Raw genomic sequence first — 17,817 nt, 5'->3', positions numbered from 1 at the left:
CAGCAAAGTTATGTGGTTTGGTCACCACTAACAGGAAATGTCACTTCCTATATGGACCTTCTAAGACTACTTATCTTAATGTCTTAGACTACTTATTTAGGAGGGATTCAGCTCCAAAAATGTACTCTACAATTTCTATCACTTAAAATGAATGCAGACAGAAAAATGCATTTCTTCCATCATCTTTACCAAGACTAAAGTTTGCTTTTTCAGTTTTTTCCCCTACAGGGACCCATACTTTTGATGTATATGCGTAATTTGCCCCCTTGGGGGGGGGGGGGGGGGGGGGGGGGGGGACGGTTTATAATAAGATGAGGTCGCTTTAAAACAACATAAATTCAATTATATAAAAGACAGCCGTTAATTCAACGAGCGTCCGTTACAAAAAAAAAAAATACCAACGGCTGAACAGTAACGGGCGAATTGGCACGAGCCAAACCGTACCAACTGCTAAACAGTAACGGGCGGATTGGCACGAGCCAAACCGTTACTGGTTACAAAACACCGAGCAAGAGAGGTTTAGCTAACCTAAATCTAGTAGTTTTACCTTTCGCTGACCAGCACCACGTCGGCATCGCTCCAGTTTTTAAACACACACGGCAGAATTCTCCTAAAGGCGAGGAAAAGACCGGGGAAAACTACGGCGCCACAAGCCAAAACTTGCAACATCCTGCTGGTATCTTCCTCGTAAGCTGTCCGGGGACCTGGCTCTCTCCCCCCCTCGCAGATTCCGGTCTGTTACACGCTGCGCTGAGGCATTTTCACGGGGCAAGGCTTCGGTGTTTTCTCACCGGGAACAGTCCACCATCAACAACACACACTCAACTAAAGGCTCAGCAGCAGCAGCAGCACCACTGTGGAGTTCATTGGCTGAGAAAACACGACACCTCCGGTTCAGACTTTCAAAATAAAAGTCTCCGGCGTCGTACTCTCTGTTACAAAGGAAGCTATGTAAATTGAATGCTTCTATTTTGAAGGTGACTATTTTTAAATCACCCCCGTTCTCACGCGAACAACTTGACATCTTTTTTTAAGCAATAGATACTTTTTTTTTCTCTTTTTTTTTAAGTTTTTAAAAACATATTATATGGGTCAGTTTTTACAAAGTGTAATCATGAAGATGATCATTAAAAAAGAACAACAACAAAGAAATACAAGGGGAATCAACCAGTGATAAAGTTGTACAGTTTGCACAGATGTAAGGTTTTAGTGTTTTAGGTTAGTACAGTTCACCTTTTGGATCACATGAAAATAAGTACATAGATCAAATTTTTCGAAGAGAGAAAAACAGGGTATTTTTTTTCACGTATATCATTTTATATATGTGGAACTTTGCTAAAATAATCAGCAAATTGATGATATATGACCAATTTTTGGTGGAGTTAAAATTTCTAAAAAAAAAAAAAAAGAAATATAAATAAATAAGTAGCAGGTCAGACTCTTTAAAAGGAAATCCTTGCCCAAATGTTTCTTAAGATCTAATTGACAGTCAGACCAGAAATTAGATACATGCACACATCGAAAGAATAAGTGTTCTATGGTTTCAGATTCATTTTGGCAAAAGCTGCATTTATCATTTAAACCAGGTATGTATTTGTAGATGAGACTATTAACAGGATAACATTTATGCACAATTTTGAAGACAAGTTCTTTAACCTGATTGGGCACAATAAATTTGTAAGGTGGAGTAGCATAAAATACTTTCAGCCAAATAACACATGTATCTATACTATACTTAACATGATAATTCCATAATATACTAATTATTTTATAATAATACAAAAAATGGTTATTTTTAATACAAATATATTTGTATCTATATTTGTATTAATATTAGGTAACTGATAAAAAATTAGAATGAAAGAGAGAGAAATTCTCAATGATCATTTCATTTTATATAAAATTATTTGCATAAATTGTTATTTCCCTCTGAGATAAATTACATTTCATTCATTATAATTTAATCATTTTACAATACTGAAATATTTGAATAAATCCTTGTTGACGTTATTGTAATATTTTCAATTCAATTCAATTCAACTTTATTTATATAGCGTCAAATCACGGCAATGCCATCTCAAGACGCTTTACAGACAGAGGGGAAAACATAATGAAGGCCAATTCATAACAGCCTATATAAGGAAACCAACAGATTGAGTTGAGTCCAACTCAATCTCCCATCCTGAGCAAGCACACTGGCGACAGTGGGAAGGGAAAAACTCCCTTTTAACAGGAAGGAAACCTCCGGCAGAACCCGGCTCAGGACAGGCAGCCATCTGCCTCTGCTGTGTGGGGGGAAGCGGACAGAAAGACAACAGACTACAGGAACTGCTACTCCCGGCCAGGGAGACCTGCTGAGACAGGAGACACTGTTATGGGGGGGGGTAAAAGAGAGAGATAAAGAGAAAAAGAAAGAAGCTCAGTGTATCAGGAAATGTCCCTCAGCAGTCTAAACCTATAGCAGCATAACTAAGGGATGCTAACCATCCCTAGCTATAGGACTTATCAAAAAGATAAGTCTTCAGCCTAGTCTTAAAGGTGGGGAGGGTGTCTGCTTCCCTAACACTAACTGGGAGCTTATTCCATAAGAGAGGGGCCTGATAACCAAAGGCTCTGCCTCCTGCTCGGCTCTTTGAGACTCTAGGAACCACAAGTAAGCCTGCAGTCTGCAAACGAAGTACTCTACTTGGTATATAAGGAACAATGAGGTCTTTGATATATAGTGGTGCCTGGTTGTGGAGGGCTTTATATGTAAGGAGAAGGATTTTAAATTCTATTCTAGATTCAACAGGCAGCCAATGAAGAGAGGCTAAAACTGGAGAAATATGATCTCTCATGCTGGTTCTGGTCAGGACTCTGGCTGCAGAATTCTGGATCAGCTGAAGGGTTTTCAGGGCATATTTAGGACAGCCCAGTAATAGAGAGTTACAGTAATCTAGTCTCGAAGTAACAAAAGCGTGAACCAGTTTTTCTGCATCACTCCGAGACAGAATGTCCCTAATTTTGGCTATATTACGTAAATGAAAGAAGGCTGTTTTAGTAACCTGCTTAATATGTGGGCCAAAGGACAGGTCAGGGTCAAATATTACTCCAAGGTTTCTCACTGTAGCACTGGAAGCTAAAGTAATGCCATCCAGGTTCATTACAAAACCGGAAAATTTAGCTCTGAGTTTTTCAGATCCAACGAGAATTACTTCAGTCTTATCTGAGTTTAAGAGGAGAAAATTTCTAGACATCCAAGTCTTTATGTCTATGAGACAATTTTGTAGCCTATTGGGCTGATTTGTTTCATCTGGTTTAAAGGATAAGTATAGTTGAGTATCATCTGCATAACAATGAAAGTTTATTCCATGCTGTCTAATAATTTTGCCTAAAGGGAGCATATATAGTGTGAAGAGTATTGGTCCAAGTACAGAACCTTGAGGAACTCCATGACTTACTGTAGTTTGGGAGGAGGACTTGTCATTTACATGAACAAACTGAAGTCTATCAGATAAATATGATTTAAACCAGCTTAACGCTGTACCTGTAATTCCAATCACCTGTTCTAGTCTTTGTAACAGAATGTTATGATCAACTGTATCAAATGCAGCGCTAAGATCAAGCAAGATAAGTACGGACACAAGTCTTTTGTCTGAGGCCATAAGAAGGTCATTAGTAACTTTCACCAATGCTGTCTCAGTACTATGATGAGCTCTAAATCCTGACTGAAACTCCTCGCATAAATTATTTCTGCTCAGGTGGGCATGTAGCTGAACTGAAACTATTTTCTCCAGAATTTTGGACATAAACGGGAGGTTAGATATAGGTCTATAATTTGCTATCACCTCTGGATCCAGAGATTGCTTTTTAAGTAAAGGCTTGATTACAGCAGTTTTAAATGATTGTGGTACATATCCTGTCACTAAAGACATATTGATAAGATTTAGTAGTGATGTATTAATTAAAGGGAAAATGTCCTTAAAGAGGCTCGTTGGGAGAGGGTCTAAGATACAGGTGGATGGTTTAGATGAAGCTATTATTTTAGTTAATTCAGAGGGTTGGACAGGACAGAAACTATTTAGACACAAGTCAGATCCTGGTTCTAAGGATGCTTCGGAGATCACAACAGGCTCAACATTATAGGTAGAAGGAAGAGTATTGTCAATTTGATCTCTAATAGTGTCAATTTTATTCCTGAAAAAATACATGAAATCATCACAGCTAAGTGAGAAAGGAATACATGAATACATTTTCTGGGATTATTTTTATATTTTTATATTTTTGAGTATTTCTTTGAAATAGGTTAATTGAATTTTCATCTTCCAAAAGACCTTCTCAAGCTAAAATGAATACTGAATACATCACTCTGGTTAGTAAATTAACTTATCTTACACCACATACCATTTCTGTTTATACTCCTCTTAAATGTGGATTTAGTAGCTTTGAATTCCACATATATTTACGTCACGGGGCAAGAGGATTATCAGTCTGTCAGTCTGATGGCTAAAACAAAGAAAGGGTGTATTCCAACCATTTGTGCAATTTTTTTCACATTGTGTTGATCTGAGTGCAATTATAGCTCAAATAATGCTGTTAATACACAATGTAAATCAGTATTCCTTATTGCATTAAGTCAATGAAGAGAACTATTATTCTATATTCTACAGCCTTCCACTGGTTTGTACATTTCTTTTTTATTTGTTTACAGTTTTATACATAATAACTTTTTGTTTTGTTTTTCAATTGGTGGTCTTGTGAGGCTGCGTTTTTTATTGACTTTTTACCATGATTTATTTGTGAATAAAGCCCTGTTCTGATAGGATTTGTTTTACCTAAAGGGAACACATTAAAGTTGTAATAATTGTGATGATTGTTTGTGATGTTATTACTGTGCAAATCATGCCATGCCAGTAATTTGTGAAGTAATAATGCCCCCACAAAGTACATACCGGTACTACATTTTGCCAAACTTTGTGATAATACTAATCCAATGTGAATAGAAATCTCTGTGATTTGGTCAGAAATGGGATGGATTTGATAAGTGATCTGGCGCTATTTGTTTCATGGATGCATTTCATTACCATTTTGGTGGCGAATAAAGGCACAATAGGAGTGTTTTTACAGCTTTTTGGGTCCCAGATCAGCAGGATCATCTTGGCCAACAACGTAGTGGGCAGCCAAAATAACAGACAGCTTTATAGCGCCTGCCATGTTTAAAACAATGAGATATTACAAAGTACGCGGCAAGTTGACAACATATCTGGGAAATTTTTATAAACTTTGGTGAATTCTCAAGCTTCAGTTTTGCCGTGCAAATGCGCTACAGAAAAAACAGACATAGGGGCATTATTTATTTTTTGCATGTGGTCCCTATGTAAAGCTGAGGGACCATATGGGTAAAAAAAATTTGCAAATTGTGTGTACTGTTTACACATTATGTTTAAACTCTGCCTATTGTTTAAATTTGGTACTTTTAAACATCTTTCTGACATGACACAACACAAATTTCAGACACTGTATGACGAAACAGTGTATTTTACTGTATTGCGTCGCATAACATTGAATAGTATTGTGTAACCAAGCAGTTGCCCGTTACCTAAAGGGTTTTAAGTAAGGAAAAATAATCAAAAATTTTAAGTAAATAATGGTGGCACATTTGGGTTTTGTGGTTTAGGCACATTTGCACTTTATTCACTTTTTTTTTTTTTTTTTTTTACAGTAAATATTCATGGAATCATGCAAATGTTAAAATTTACTTATGCCATTTGTTTTGCAGACAGCTGTGGAGGAAAAGAAATGATGATTAAATGTGCAGATGTGGTATATGGCAATGGCCGTTGTCCTCTTTCTGGGTTATCAGGCAAATGTTTCCCTAAGGGCCTAAGCACTTTTGAAAGGTTCCAGGAGAGGCCATGAAGCAAATGGGTGGGGTTTAGGCCAAGGTCACTTGGGTTTTAGGTTTGGGAAATGGTTTTAGGTTTAGTTATTTAAATTTATACTGTCTGTGGGTAGGTATTTTTTATATATTTATAAAATTCATTTAGGGAGTTGTTTTTTAAATATATTCAAAAACATATTCATAGTATGGGAAGCACCTCTGTTGGGTGGAAGGTGATTTAGCCCAATCAGCAGCAGAAGGTATAAATGGGGCCATTTGGCTCATTGGCGAGGGCTGCTAGTGGAGGCAAGTCTGCTCCACAACAGTTTGGTGATTCCCCTGGTCTAATACTTACCCCTCCAAAAAAGCAAAGACTTTTGAATTGGAGTCTTTTGAGTGAGTGTTACTGATTCCAGCCGCTCATAGGCAAGCATTCGTCACATATAGCATAGCATCGAATAGCATTGAATCACATCGTAATGAGTTGCATCATATGACTTTGCGTCATATTGTGTTGCTTTGTATCTTATCACAATGCACCGTATTGCGTTGCACCGTATCGCATTGCATCATATCAAGTTGCATCTTATTGCTTTGCATCTTGTCGCATTGCATCTTGGACTGTGTCGTGTTGCACCGTATTGCGTTGCACCTTATCGCGTTGCATCTTATTGTGTTGCATCTTATCGCGTTGCATTGTATGGCATTGCATTTTACCATGTTGCACTGTATCGCATCTTATTGTCTGTTATCGCATTGTCTCTTATCGCATTGTCTCTTATCGCATTGCTTCTTATCACATTGCACCGTATTGCGTTGCACCGTATCGCGTTGCACCATATCCCATTGCAGCGTATCACATTGCACCATATTGCATTGCACCATATCGCATTGCACCGTATCGTCTTGCGTCGTATTACGTTGCATTGTACCATGTTGCGTCTTATCGCATTACATCTTATAGCCTTGCATCTTATCGCATTGCATCTTATCGCGTTGTATCTTATTGTGTTGCATCGTATCGTGTTGCATCTTATTGCCTTGCATTGTATTGCGTTGCATTGTATTGCGTTGCATTGTATTGCGTTACATTGTATCGTGTTGCATCTTATCGCATTGCATCTTATAGCCTTGCATTTTATCGGATTGCATCTTATCACGTTGCATCTTATCGCGTTGCACAATATCGCGTTGTACTGTGTCACGTTGCACCGTATGGCGTTGCACAATATCGCGTTGTACTGTATCGCGTTGCACCGTATGGCGTTGCACAATATCGCGTTGTACTGTATCGCGTTGCACCGTATGGCGTTGCACAATATCGCGTTGTACTGTATCGCGTTGCACCGTATGGCGTTGCACTGTATCGCGTTGTACTGTATCGCGTTGTACTGTACAAAAAAAACTTTAGATTTGAAATATTCAATTCAATTCAATTCAACTTTATTTATATAGCGTCAAATCACAGCAATGCCATCTCAAGACGCTTTACAGACAGAGAGGAAAACTTAATGAAAGCCAATTCATAATAGCCTATATAAGGAAACCAATAGATTGAGTTGAGTCCAACTCAATCTCCCATCCTGAGCAAGCACACTGGCGACAGTGGGAAGGAAAAAACTCCCTTTTAACAGGAAGGAAACCTCCGGCAGAACCCGGCTCAAGGACAGGCAGCCATCTGCCTCTGCTGTGTGGGGGGAAGCGGACAGAAAGACAACAGACAACAGGAACTGCTACTCCCGGCCAGGGAGACCTGCTGAGACAGGAGACATACATGTTAATGATGCAACACTGTTATTGGGGGGGGTAAAAGAGAGAGATAAAGAGAAAAAGAAAGAAGCTCAGTGTATCAGGAAATGTCCCTCAGCAGTCTAAACCTATAGCAGTATAACTAAGGGATGCTAACCATCCCTAGCTATAGGACTTATCAAAAAGATGTTTTCAGCCTAGTCTTAAAGGTGGGGAGGGTGTCTGCTTCCCTAACACTAACTGGGAGCTTATTCCATAAGAGAGGGGCCTGATAACCAAAGGCTCTGCCTCCTGCTCGGCTCTTTGAGACTCTAGTAAAGTTTAATAAATAAAGTTTAAATAATAAAGTTTCTTACCATCTTTTGTTGCATCAGGCTTTAAAGGTCTGACTGTTGCAGTTGTATGAAAGAAAAAGCTTTGTTGTCATTGTACAGGAAAACAATCAAATTTTGTTTGATGGCATCTTTTATAGCAGCTGCAATGTCACTAGAAAATGTGAAAAAATAAATGAATAACCATTGCCATAGAGATTTTAGTGCTGTTGTTATACGCTATAATATAATAATAATATGTTATATAATAATGTACTGTTATATATAAAAGAGTGATCTATAATACAACTAGTGAAAAGAAAATAGTAAAGAAAATTAAGAATTATTTTGACTTCTCTCAACGTTACTTTTTATGTCTTCTCTTTTCAAGCCATAATAACAATTGTTTTGATAAAACTGAGTATTTAATCATTATTTTCACCGCTGTGTTTAAACACAGTCATACAGCAGCTGCTGCTGCACTGCAGCAGGGAGGTCAGTGGAGTGATGGTAGTTTGGCAAAGACCACATCCAGTTCCTGCTGCCAAGCAGCTAAAAAGTCACATCAGATAGTCAAGCAGTGAACTTAAAATTATCGTATTTACTGAAAATGAGGAAAAGATTTGTGAAGCATCACCTGATTTACATAAAGTTCACCCAAGATTGAAAAACTTGTGATTTTAAGTAATACCATTGTATTTACATTTTAAACTCTTTTAAAGCTATCGTTTATTTATCAGTTAACCCTCTTACTTCTATAGCCACACGTCTACAAAGACAGTTTTCTTTGTCTTTAATATTATTTGACTTTTGATTTGGTTTATTGATTTAATCCAATCTAAAGAAATATTAATGATATAATGTATTGTCAAATTTATATAATAGACATTTTCAATAAAAAATTACTTGCATAATTTTTTTGTCCTGTTTATTACTGAGTAAACGTAGTAATTATGTATTCAGGTATAAATGTAATTTGATACTATATTTGTTCTTCAGTGAGTGGGAGTGTGTTGGGTGACTCTCCTAATGTCCACTTAAGTAATAAAATTGCAAATATACCACTTATGAATATACCAGAAAACAGCCTTTAAAAAGGTGCCCACTGTAGTGACACAATGCATCAAGGGGTTACCTAGATCACAAATGAAGATGTTTTGTTTGTTTATTAAGCCATATATGCCTAAACTTGCTATGTTTGGTTAATGATTCCATTATAAGTAACATATCATTTTATCACTACAAGTACTTCCAATAATTAATTATATTTACTTCTTTTATTCAGTTAAAATAATAATAATAAAGAGAAAAAACAAGACAAAGTTCAGATGGTTGCCTCAAATGAAAATTCTCTTTTTGGCCACTTGGGGGCAGCATAAGCTCTTCATCGTCACAGACTTCCGTCTGTGTCTTTCTAAAAAGGCATGCAGGAAGAAAAACAACTGATGTAGATGAACTAATACAACAATGTAATACTGTGCTGACCTTTATTTTCTTTATTTAATCTAGTTCCTGGCAGGAGTTGCTTCCTTTCTTCTTGCTCATGATTTATAAATCATGAAGCAGAGGACATCGCGAGAGGGCGCTATAGGTCGTTTTGTGGTTATCTGACATGTCAACCTGGTTTAGAGCTGTAGTATCAGTCAGTTATCATTTTCAAATTAGACATGAACAGTTGCCTCTTTAAGCTGTTTAATACTTTTCTTTGTTAAGCAACTAATCAATAAAATGGCTTGTTGGCTGATAGAAATCAGCAGAGGCGGAACCAAGCAGCTTAATGTGGACTGAAAACAGCAATGGGAGAAAGAGACAAAAAGAAATGACCTCCACAGCTGGATTCACACTTCAGACAGCCTGAGCATGTTAAACTGACGCTATCAGTCTCAGATGCTGCTATCAGCTGTCAAGGAAGCACCCTCTTTAAAGTCAGGCGTTGACCTGAATTTACAAGCGCTGTGAGGTAGTGTCTGATAGCTGATAGCGGCTTGTAGAGTGTCTGACCATTAAGGTTTAAACAGGTTTCAAATTTCATTGTATTTTGGTGAAACTTGACATGATTGCTATGTGACGTTAAAATGTCTTCTGTTTCATTAAAAACACATATTAAAAATAAATATTTAATCTTGCTGAACTTCTAAACAGATTACAAGGTTTGTTTGTTTTTTAAAAAAAAGTTTTTATAGTTAGTAGAGACTGTCTGTGGGTGTGTACATGCCTGTATGTGTGTGTGTGTGTGTGTGTGTGTGTGTGTGTGTGTGTGTGTGTGTGTGTGTGTGTGTGTGTGCTGAGGGGCTATTTTAAATGTAAACCACTTTGTGCTGTTTTAATATATGAAAAGTGATTTATAAATCAAATTTGATCAGATTTGATTTAGTTTGACAGATAAGCACAGGAAGCAGTTTGGTAATACGTGGCCAGGAGCTTCTCAGCAAAGCTATGAGCTCAGACAGAAGTACGCCCCAATTCAGCAGATTCACCTTTTCAGTCCCGTTTATATCAGTTTCTCATCAGCCAACCACATGGCAGCATGTAGCCGTGTAGACATGGTGAAGATGACTTGGTCAAAGTCAAACTGAGCGTCAGAGTGAGGAAGAAAAGGGATGTAAGAGACTGAATGTGGCATGTTGTTGCAGTGCTGTTGTAGGTGGAAAGGCGATGACAATTCTAGGGGTTCACAGCCCCTAGAATAAAAACAAGAGATAAACAGAAAATCTGGACACGAGTTAAGAGAGGAAGGCCAGGAGTATGAGCAGCGGAGCAGGGACCCAGAATATTAGATATTTCTTCTCCAAGATTGGTGAGAGTAAAACTAGAAGCTGAAACGGTTTCTTGTGCCTTCATTCATTGTCTGTAAACCATTAATCTTAGATGGGTTGCAGAGGCTGGAGCCTACATAGGAGGACAGATACTGGTTGTAGAAGTTTCTAGTCTCCTGCTTCAAAGTGTCGCTAGAATGCAAACAACTGCAAAGGCCATTACAACCCCCCCCAGGAGATTGTTGTCGTAAATATCACTCTGGGGGTCCTGCACCAAGAAGTTGATGACGATGTTTCCAGAGGGGGGTTGAGGAAAGGAAGGTATATAAGGGTGTCATTCACTTTGTCCACAGGCTTGGGCCACGGTGTTGGCTTGTGTGAACTCCTTGCAAAATAAAACTTTTGTAAATTCTCAAATATCTGAGAGTCTGTCGCTCATTGAGAGATTTTTCTCCTACATTGTTCCAGCAGGGACACTGCAGGGCACCGGGCCTCAAGGACCTGGGTTGAGATCCCACAGTGTAGCATCTTCTGATGGAAACTTCCAGCAGGATGATGCACCATGTCACAAAGCTCACATCATCTCCACCATGACGATGAGTTCACTGTCCTCCAACGGCTCCACAGTCACCAGATCTCAGTCCAGCAGAGCAGCTTTGGGATGTGGTGGAACGGGAGATTCTCATCGTGATGTGCAGCAACTGTGTGATTTGTGTGATCTATGACATCATGACTTAAGGCAGCTTTGGAGGGAAAAGGGGGGTCTGACCCGCTAATAAAAGGTTTTAACAATCCCACTTTTTCTTTGTTGGCAAAATCATTTAACTTTATAAAAGTCTGCTAAGAGCTTTACCCTGGAAATAGGGCTGGGCGATATGACTATTTATATCCTTTGGACGATAGAAAACGTTTATCGTCTCATATGAGGCTCTATCGTTTACGCTACAATAAGGTGCTTTACTGCAGTATTTTACGTCAAGATGCGCTTTACATGGAGGAATACGGTAACAGACATGTTTCAGAGCAGGATAATTCACTAAATGATGACCAGCCAACCCAAACTGATGAGATTGTTCATAAAAGAGGGAAATTTCTGTCTGGATGCGGTTTGGATATAAAAAGACTGACGTGGAACCGACAACAGACTAGCTCACAGTCCCAACAACGGACTCCGACACAACTAACTCATTTCATCACATGCCAAGAATCAGGATAAAGAATACAGAATAAAGAATAGAGTCAACGAGCAAAAGCAGCAAAAGCAGCGTAAAGTGGAGGCGAAAGCTCATAATAAACTCCAAATGGAAACGCTGCAGCAGGTATTTACCTGTAAAACATCATACGGCCATAGTTCCCCCAGATGGAAGGAGATCACTGCTGCTGTTGCCAAGAACATCTGACACATAACTGATGAATGACACAACATTACACACACAGTTTTATATCATTATTTATATAGGTATCTGGATATAAAATGAGCTATATCGGGATATGAGATTTTGGTCATACCACCCAGCCCTACCTACAAAAGCTGGGTGTGAACGCGGATGCTGCATCTGTAACCAGCCACACAACTTCACGTCAGTCCAGTTAACAGCAGTGTTTATTACACCTATCAACAGATTTTTACAGCCGTTAGGAATGTGTTAACTTCACGTATCAAAGCACTATTACTCATTGCCTGAATGAAAAAATCCAGATAGAAATTTCCTTCTTTGTTTTTTTATTTAATGATTAAACTGCACAACATGCCAAAACATGATCATTGTTACTGCATCTCCTGGTTAAAACCTTTTCTAGCATGTCAGAAATAATTATAAAGACACTTTAATTAAATTTATTCTAAAGAAACCAGCATGATAATTCAAACTTTCCAGTCAGTAATCTTTTTTTTTTTATCTTTGGCAGCAAAATTTCTTATAAAAGAGACCATTATTTAAGTTTTACATCGGGCCGGATATTCTTCCTCCTGACCACTATGTGGCGCTGTGCCAGACTTACAAAATGCCTTGATTGGTGGCCAGTACAGTCCACTCTCTAAAAGCAGGTCCGTTTAGCCAGCCACTCTTGTCCTCACATCTCCTGTAGTGGCTGTTTGGTGTAGCCGTGTCTCTTTGGCGTGGTGACAATGAGACGCCAACTCCCTGTGTCGGTTGTCCGTTATGTTTGCTTTTTTGCGCATGTCATTGACGTGCTCGTTTCGCATCAAAATCAGATGTTAGGGTTGTGAATATTGGCTGCTCAGTTGGATGTACAGCCTTGTTGGTCCAGGTATGGTTTTTGGTTGCTTTGATTTTGCTGCTCGCTCGGCCCCAAAATGATTATCGGCTGTGCTTTATATATTACAGCACAGCTCTTGAAGCTCTTCTCCGCAGGCTTTCTTGGGCCGTGCCCACGCCAATGTGGAGACATCTGACCTTGGTTGTGTCAGACACAGTGTAGGGTTCTTCATATACCAGCAGCAAAAACTGTTTCCATTAAGGACAAATGAGTTTGTAATACAATTTAATCTATTAAACTTTTAAACACTAAGAAATGCTCCAAAGAAACAGTCTAATAAAGTCCTAAAGTATGAAGCTTAAAAGGAATTTAAAATAATAAATCCAAGGCATGAGGGCCAGTGAGAATAAAACCAGTTCAAAAGGGAAGTCACTATGACTAAACGGGGGGCACAGGGGGGCTCTTGTCCATTTGCACCGGCCCTGCAGCTCTTTGCCTGTTCCTCCTTGGGCAGCTGCTGTGAGAGACAGAGAAAAAGCACTAAATGGCAGATCCTGGCAAGTGGCAGGCCACACATGCAGACAGCGAGATGTTACTTGGTTCTATCCTTTCCTTATCATTCAGTCAACTTTGAACCAAATCCTTCCCCGCTGTGCGTCATCCTCCCTGGCCTTCCACTAACGCTTTCTTTGTCTGTATCGCCATCCTCGCTGTCTTCGTTCTGCTGCACTGTTTGCTGCCACCCTCTGCTCTTCACACCTCTGCACTTAAATATCCCAACCCTTCTCCCTGCACCAATCTCACACTCTGAGCATGTTCCACAGTAATCAGTCTTCAGGTGTTTCTTATTAGTTCCATTAGTACTTTTAAAACCAATCAAACCCTTAAAAACAGTCCATGCAGAAATGTAAAAGTTATTAAAAACATACAATCAAACAAACCAGGGATCAAATGAGACAGTTGCTCAGCCACCAGTCTTTGGAGGATTGCTGTTTTGGCTCTCTACTGGTTTCTGTCCCACTGGTTGGTTGCCCAGAACCTCCTTGCTCCTGCTCCGTCTGGAGCGCATCAGCTGAACAGGCCACCGCATGGGTGGGCAGAGGTTGCTGGCAGAGGCCGGATTATTCAATGAGCCTTATGGGCACAGGCCTAGGGGTCAACGCCCATGTGGGGCCCATGTGGGGCCCATGTGGGGCCCACATAGGAAAACACCAGCAGTTTTGATATAAAACAAAATGTACATAAAAGCCAGATAGTTACACCACAGTGTCCAGTGTATTACTACTGGTACCACCTGCTGAGAGATGTTAGAAATGTGGTTTCTCAGTGTATCATTCACAATTTTCACAATGTTGCAGTTGGGAAGGGGGCCCTTGGAACACTCTGGGCCCAGGGGCCTGTGCACTTTTAATCCGGCCCTGCGGCCCACAAAGGAGGACATAAAGCATTTTCCTTTCTAAATCATGGTGTTTGATTTAATTTGATATAACTTCTTTTTTTTTTTTATATCTTATTTCCTTTGCATGGTATATATTTTGCATGCTTATCGTGTTGTGTGGATCCACACTTTTGCCCTGTTGCTGCTTTTGTTTCCTCTTCTTGTCCAGGTCCAGGGACTGCAGGTGGCAGTCCCAACTCTAATGGTGGTGTTTCGTCACAGTCCTCCCTGTTTACTGTGATTGTGTCTGGACCTTCAGCTGATCCCTCTACTGCTGGCTTTAGCCTCATCAGAAATAGTCTCATAGAAACGTATAGCTGTAAAGAAGCCAGAGGTCATGTGACCCAAAAACTAGACAGAATATTTCCATGATTTTTTCATTCATTACATTTTATTTGTTCTGATTTTCTGAGTTTTTATTTACTCTGTAAAGCACTTTGTTGCTTTTCACCCACGCAAAGTGTTTTATAAGTAACATTTACTAGAACCTGCACCTCAACGGGTCTGATGGAGGGGCGGATCCTCACCAGAACCCAGACCTCAACGGGTCTGATGGAGGGGCGGATCCTCACCAGAACCTGCACCTCAACGGGTCTGATGGAGGGGCGGATCCTCACCAGAACCCAGACCTCAACGGGTCTGATGGAGGGGCGGATCCTCACCAGAACCCAGACCTCAACGGGTCTGATGGAGGGGCGGATCCTCACCAGAACCTGCACCTCAACGGGTCTGATGGAGGGGCGGATCCTCACCAGAACCTGCACCTCAACGGGTCTGATGGAGGGGCGGATCCTCACCAGAACCCAGACCTCAACGGGTCTGATGGAGGGGCGGATCCTCACCAGAACCCAGACCTCAACGGGTCTGATGGAGGGGCGGATCCTCACCAGAACCTGCACCTCAACGGGTCTGATGGAGGGGCGGATCCTCACCAGAACCCAGACCTCAAGGGGTCTGATGAAGGGGTGCACCTCCCCAGAACCTGGACCTCTACATATTGAAGCAGTGAGATCTTCTGGACAGAAAACGGACCAAAAGGCAGAACCATCCAAAGAAGAACTTTGGAAAGTCCTTGAATGGTCCTGAAGATGTCTCGTTGACCTGACAGAAAGCTTCTCTAAGAGAATTCAGAGTGTCAGAACTGAACAAACGGCTTCTGTCCCAACACTCATTGAGATCTCTTCCAGTATAATTTAAATCAGAATAAACATCTTGTAGTCCAAACGAAGCCATACGAAGCCACTGCTGATACTCGATGGAAACATGAAAGTTTGCCGTGATTTGCTGGAACTTTCCGTTTGCGTCAGTCAGTTTTTATCCTACATTTTTGCACCAGATAGCAAATCTATTGACATTTCAAGGAGCAGCCTATCTGTCGCTTTCAGTAACCTTTTATCAGACTGGCAAGATATCTGCAGGTCCATGAAAGCTGCTACTTCATTGTTTCCTTATTGCCTTTGAGGTCAGCACGATGGTCGTAAGTTTAGTTTCTTCAGAAACGATCCTACCGGATCATCACTGCTGCCATTCAACGTCTTTAGTGGGCGGAGATGCCAGATCGATATTTCTGCAGTATTTATTGAAAGCATGAAAATATGAAAAGCAGAAAATAAGTGTTTCTGGTGGTTTTGAGGTAAGAACATCAGCATCTTCTCCCCTGCAAAGCTCGTCTGTAACAGACAAAACATGAAAACTCAGGAAGCACAGTGAATTAAGAACCTTCAGGGAGCATCAGGAAAAGGTGGATCCACTTTCCTTCAACTATGTGACCCAAAGTTCAGTTTTGCTTTGCATCACAGCGGATTTACGCTTTTACTGCCACGAAATTGTTCTCAATAGTTTTACAGCTTGTAGAGGTGTGGTGTATTTAGAGTCGTTTTGGGTGGTTATAACATTTTTTACAACAATATTAAAATACTCACAAAGGAAACATTACGGTATGTTGGGACAGTGTTGGTAGATATCACCAAAATCACATAAGACCACTTGTTTTCTATGCTGTTTGACTGGATTCTATGCTATTGGTATTTATAACATCAATATCTAACTATCAATGAACCTATAAAATTGGTTTGATATCAGTTTTATTCCACACACACATGCCAACCTTATTTTTAGGTCTTTGATATGCTGTTAATATTTGGCTGATTTAGAAGCTGTAAACGGCCTTTTATACACAACTATCCAAAGTTCTGCTCCAAAACACACAAACAGCCTGAAGAACAGCATGAACGTGAATGAGTTGATCATTAATGGAAGTCTTATGAGGGTGTTCAATGAGTTCTGTATATATTATTCCATCACCTGTTGATTCTTCATATGCTGAAAATCAGCTCTGCCTCTGTCCCAACATCCTGGACAGGCGGCTCCAGCTGATTGTTCCACCGCAGGGATCAGTCCTGGTTCATCTGGTGGTGGAACACTGGACCAGTTCTTGCACAGTGGTTGTTGGGGGCGGCTGTGTCCACATTCTGTCATCAGTCAAACATGTGGGAACCCAACATGTTCACAGTGCATGCTGGGTTCCCATGATGGAGGGCGAAGTGGATGCCTGGCTGGAGAACCACAGGGTTGTTGCTGGTCAAATGGTGATTTTAGCTTCATCAGATCAAGATCTTCAGCTCAAACTGTAGTGTGAAGTAGTGGGGGTGAAAGTTAATCCATCCATCCATCTGTCCGTCCGTCCATCCATCCGTCCATCCATCAATCCTTCTGTCCATCCATCCATCCAAACATCCATCCATTCATCCATCCACCCATCCGTCCATCAGCCTATCCATCCATCCATCCATCTGTCCGTCCGTCCGTCCATCCGTCCATCCATCAATCCTTCTGTCCATCCATCCATCCAAACATCCATCCATTCATCCATCCACCCATCCGTCCATCAGCCTATCCATCCATCCATCTGTCCGTCCGTCCGTCCTTCCAAACATCCATCCATCCATCCGTCCATCAGTCTATCCATCCATCCATCCATCAGTCCACCCATCCGTCCATCAGTCTATCCATCCATCAGTCCGTCCATCCATCCATGCCTCCATCCATCCGTCCGCCCGTCCGTCAGCCCGTCCATCCATCCAGTCCACTTCAGGGCCATCACACGGAAACAAACAACAATTCCTTCTCACAATCACAGTTATGCAACACACTCTCCAGCTCTCCATCTGTCTTCTGCTTCCATCACCTGAGTAATTTGGTCTGCTTCCAGAGCCTTGCCGATGTGTAGCCAGATGAACAAACAAAGCTGTGCCATCTCAGATTAGCAGAAGAACAAGGTAAATTGTGTTTACTCAGAGCATAAAAGGTCTCATGGTCAAGTCTAGGTAAATATTACAGTCATGGCGGCATGATGAGGACTTCTGAAGATTTCTTTACTTGTCCTGTTTCCTACTTTTCCCACAATGCAAGTCAGACTGGTAGCTGCGGACATGAGATCAGTCCATGTGTAGGCCTGCTGGTTGAATCTCCTGTTTGCATTTA

At 40.6% G+C, this 17,817-nt stretch overlaps 1 protein-coding gene across 1 annotated transcript in view; it reads right to left on the bottom strand.

Moving 5' to 3' along the window:
• Window positions 1-794, bottom strand: part of LOC306761880 (TLC domain-containing protein 3A-like) — a 31,744-nt gene extending 30,950 nt beyond the window's left edge. The window contains exon 1 of the mRNA XM_079248208.1: window positions 548-794. Coding sequence (XP_079104334.1) covers window positions 548-669 — 122 coding nt within the window. The 5' untranslated portion in view covers window positions 670-794. The remainder of the gene's footprint in view (window positions 1-547) is intronic.
• Between the last annotated feature and the right edge of the window lie 17,023 nt (window positions 795-17,817).

Source organism: Telmatherina bonti (genome assembly GCF_933228915.1).
Source record: "Telmatherina bonti genome assembly, chromosome: 10".
NCBI classification, from domain to species: Eukaryota; Metazoa; Chordata; class Actinopteri; order Atheriniformes; family Telmatherinidae; genus Telmatherina; species Telmatherina bonti.
Note: the sequence above shows the minus strand (reverse complement) of the source record. Positions and strands in the feature narration are given on the sequence as shown.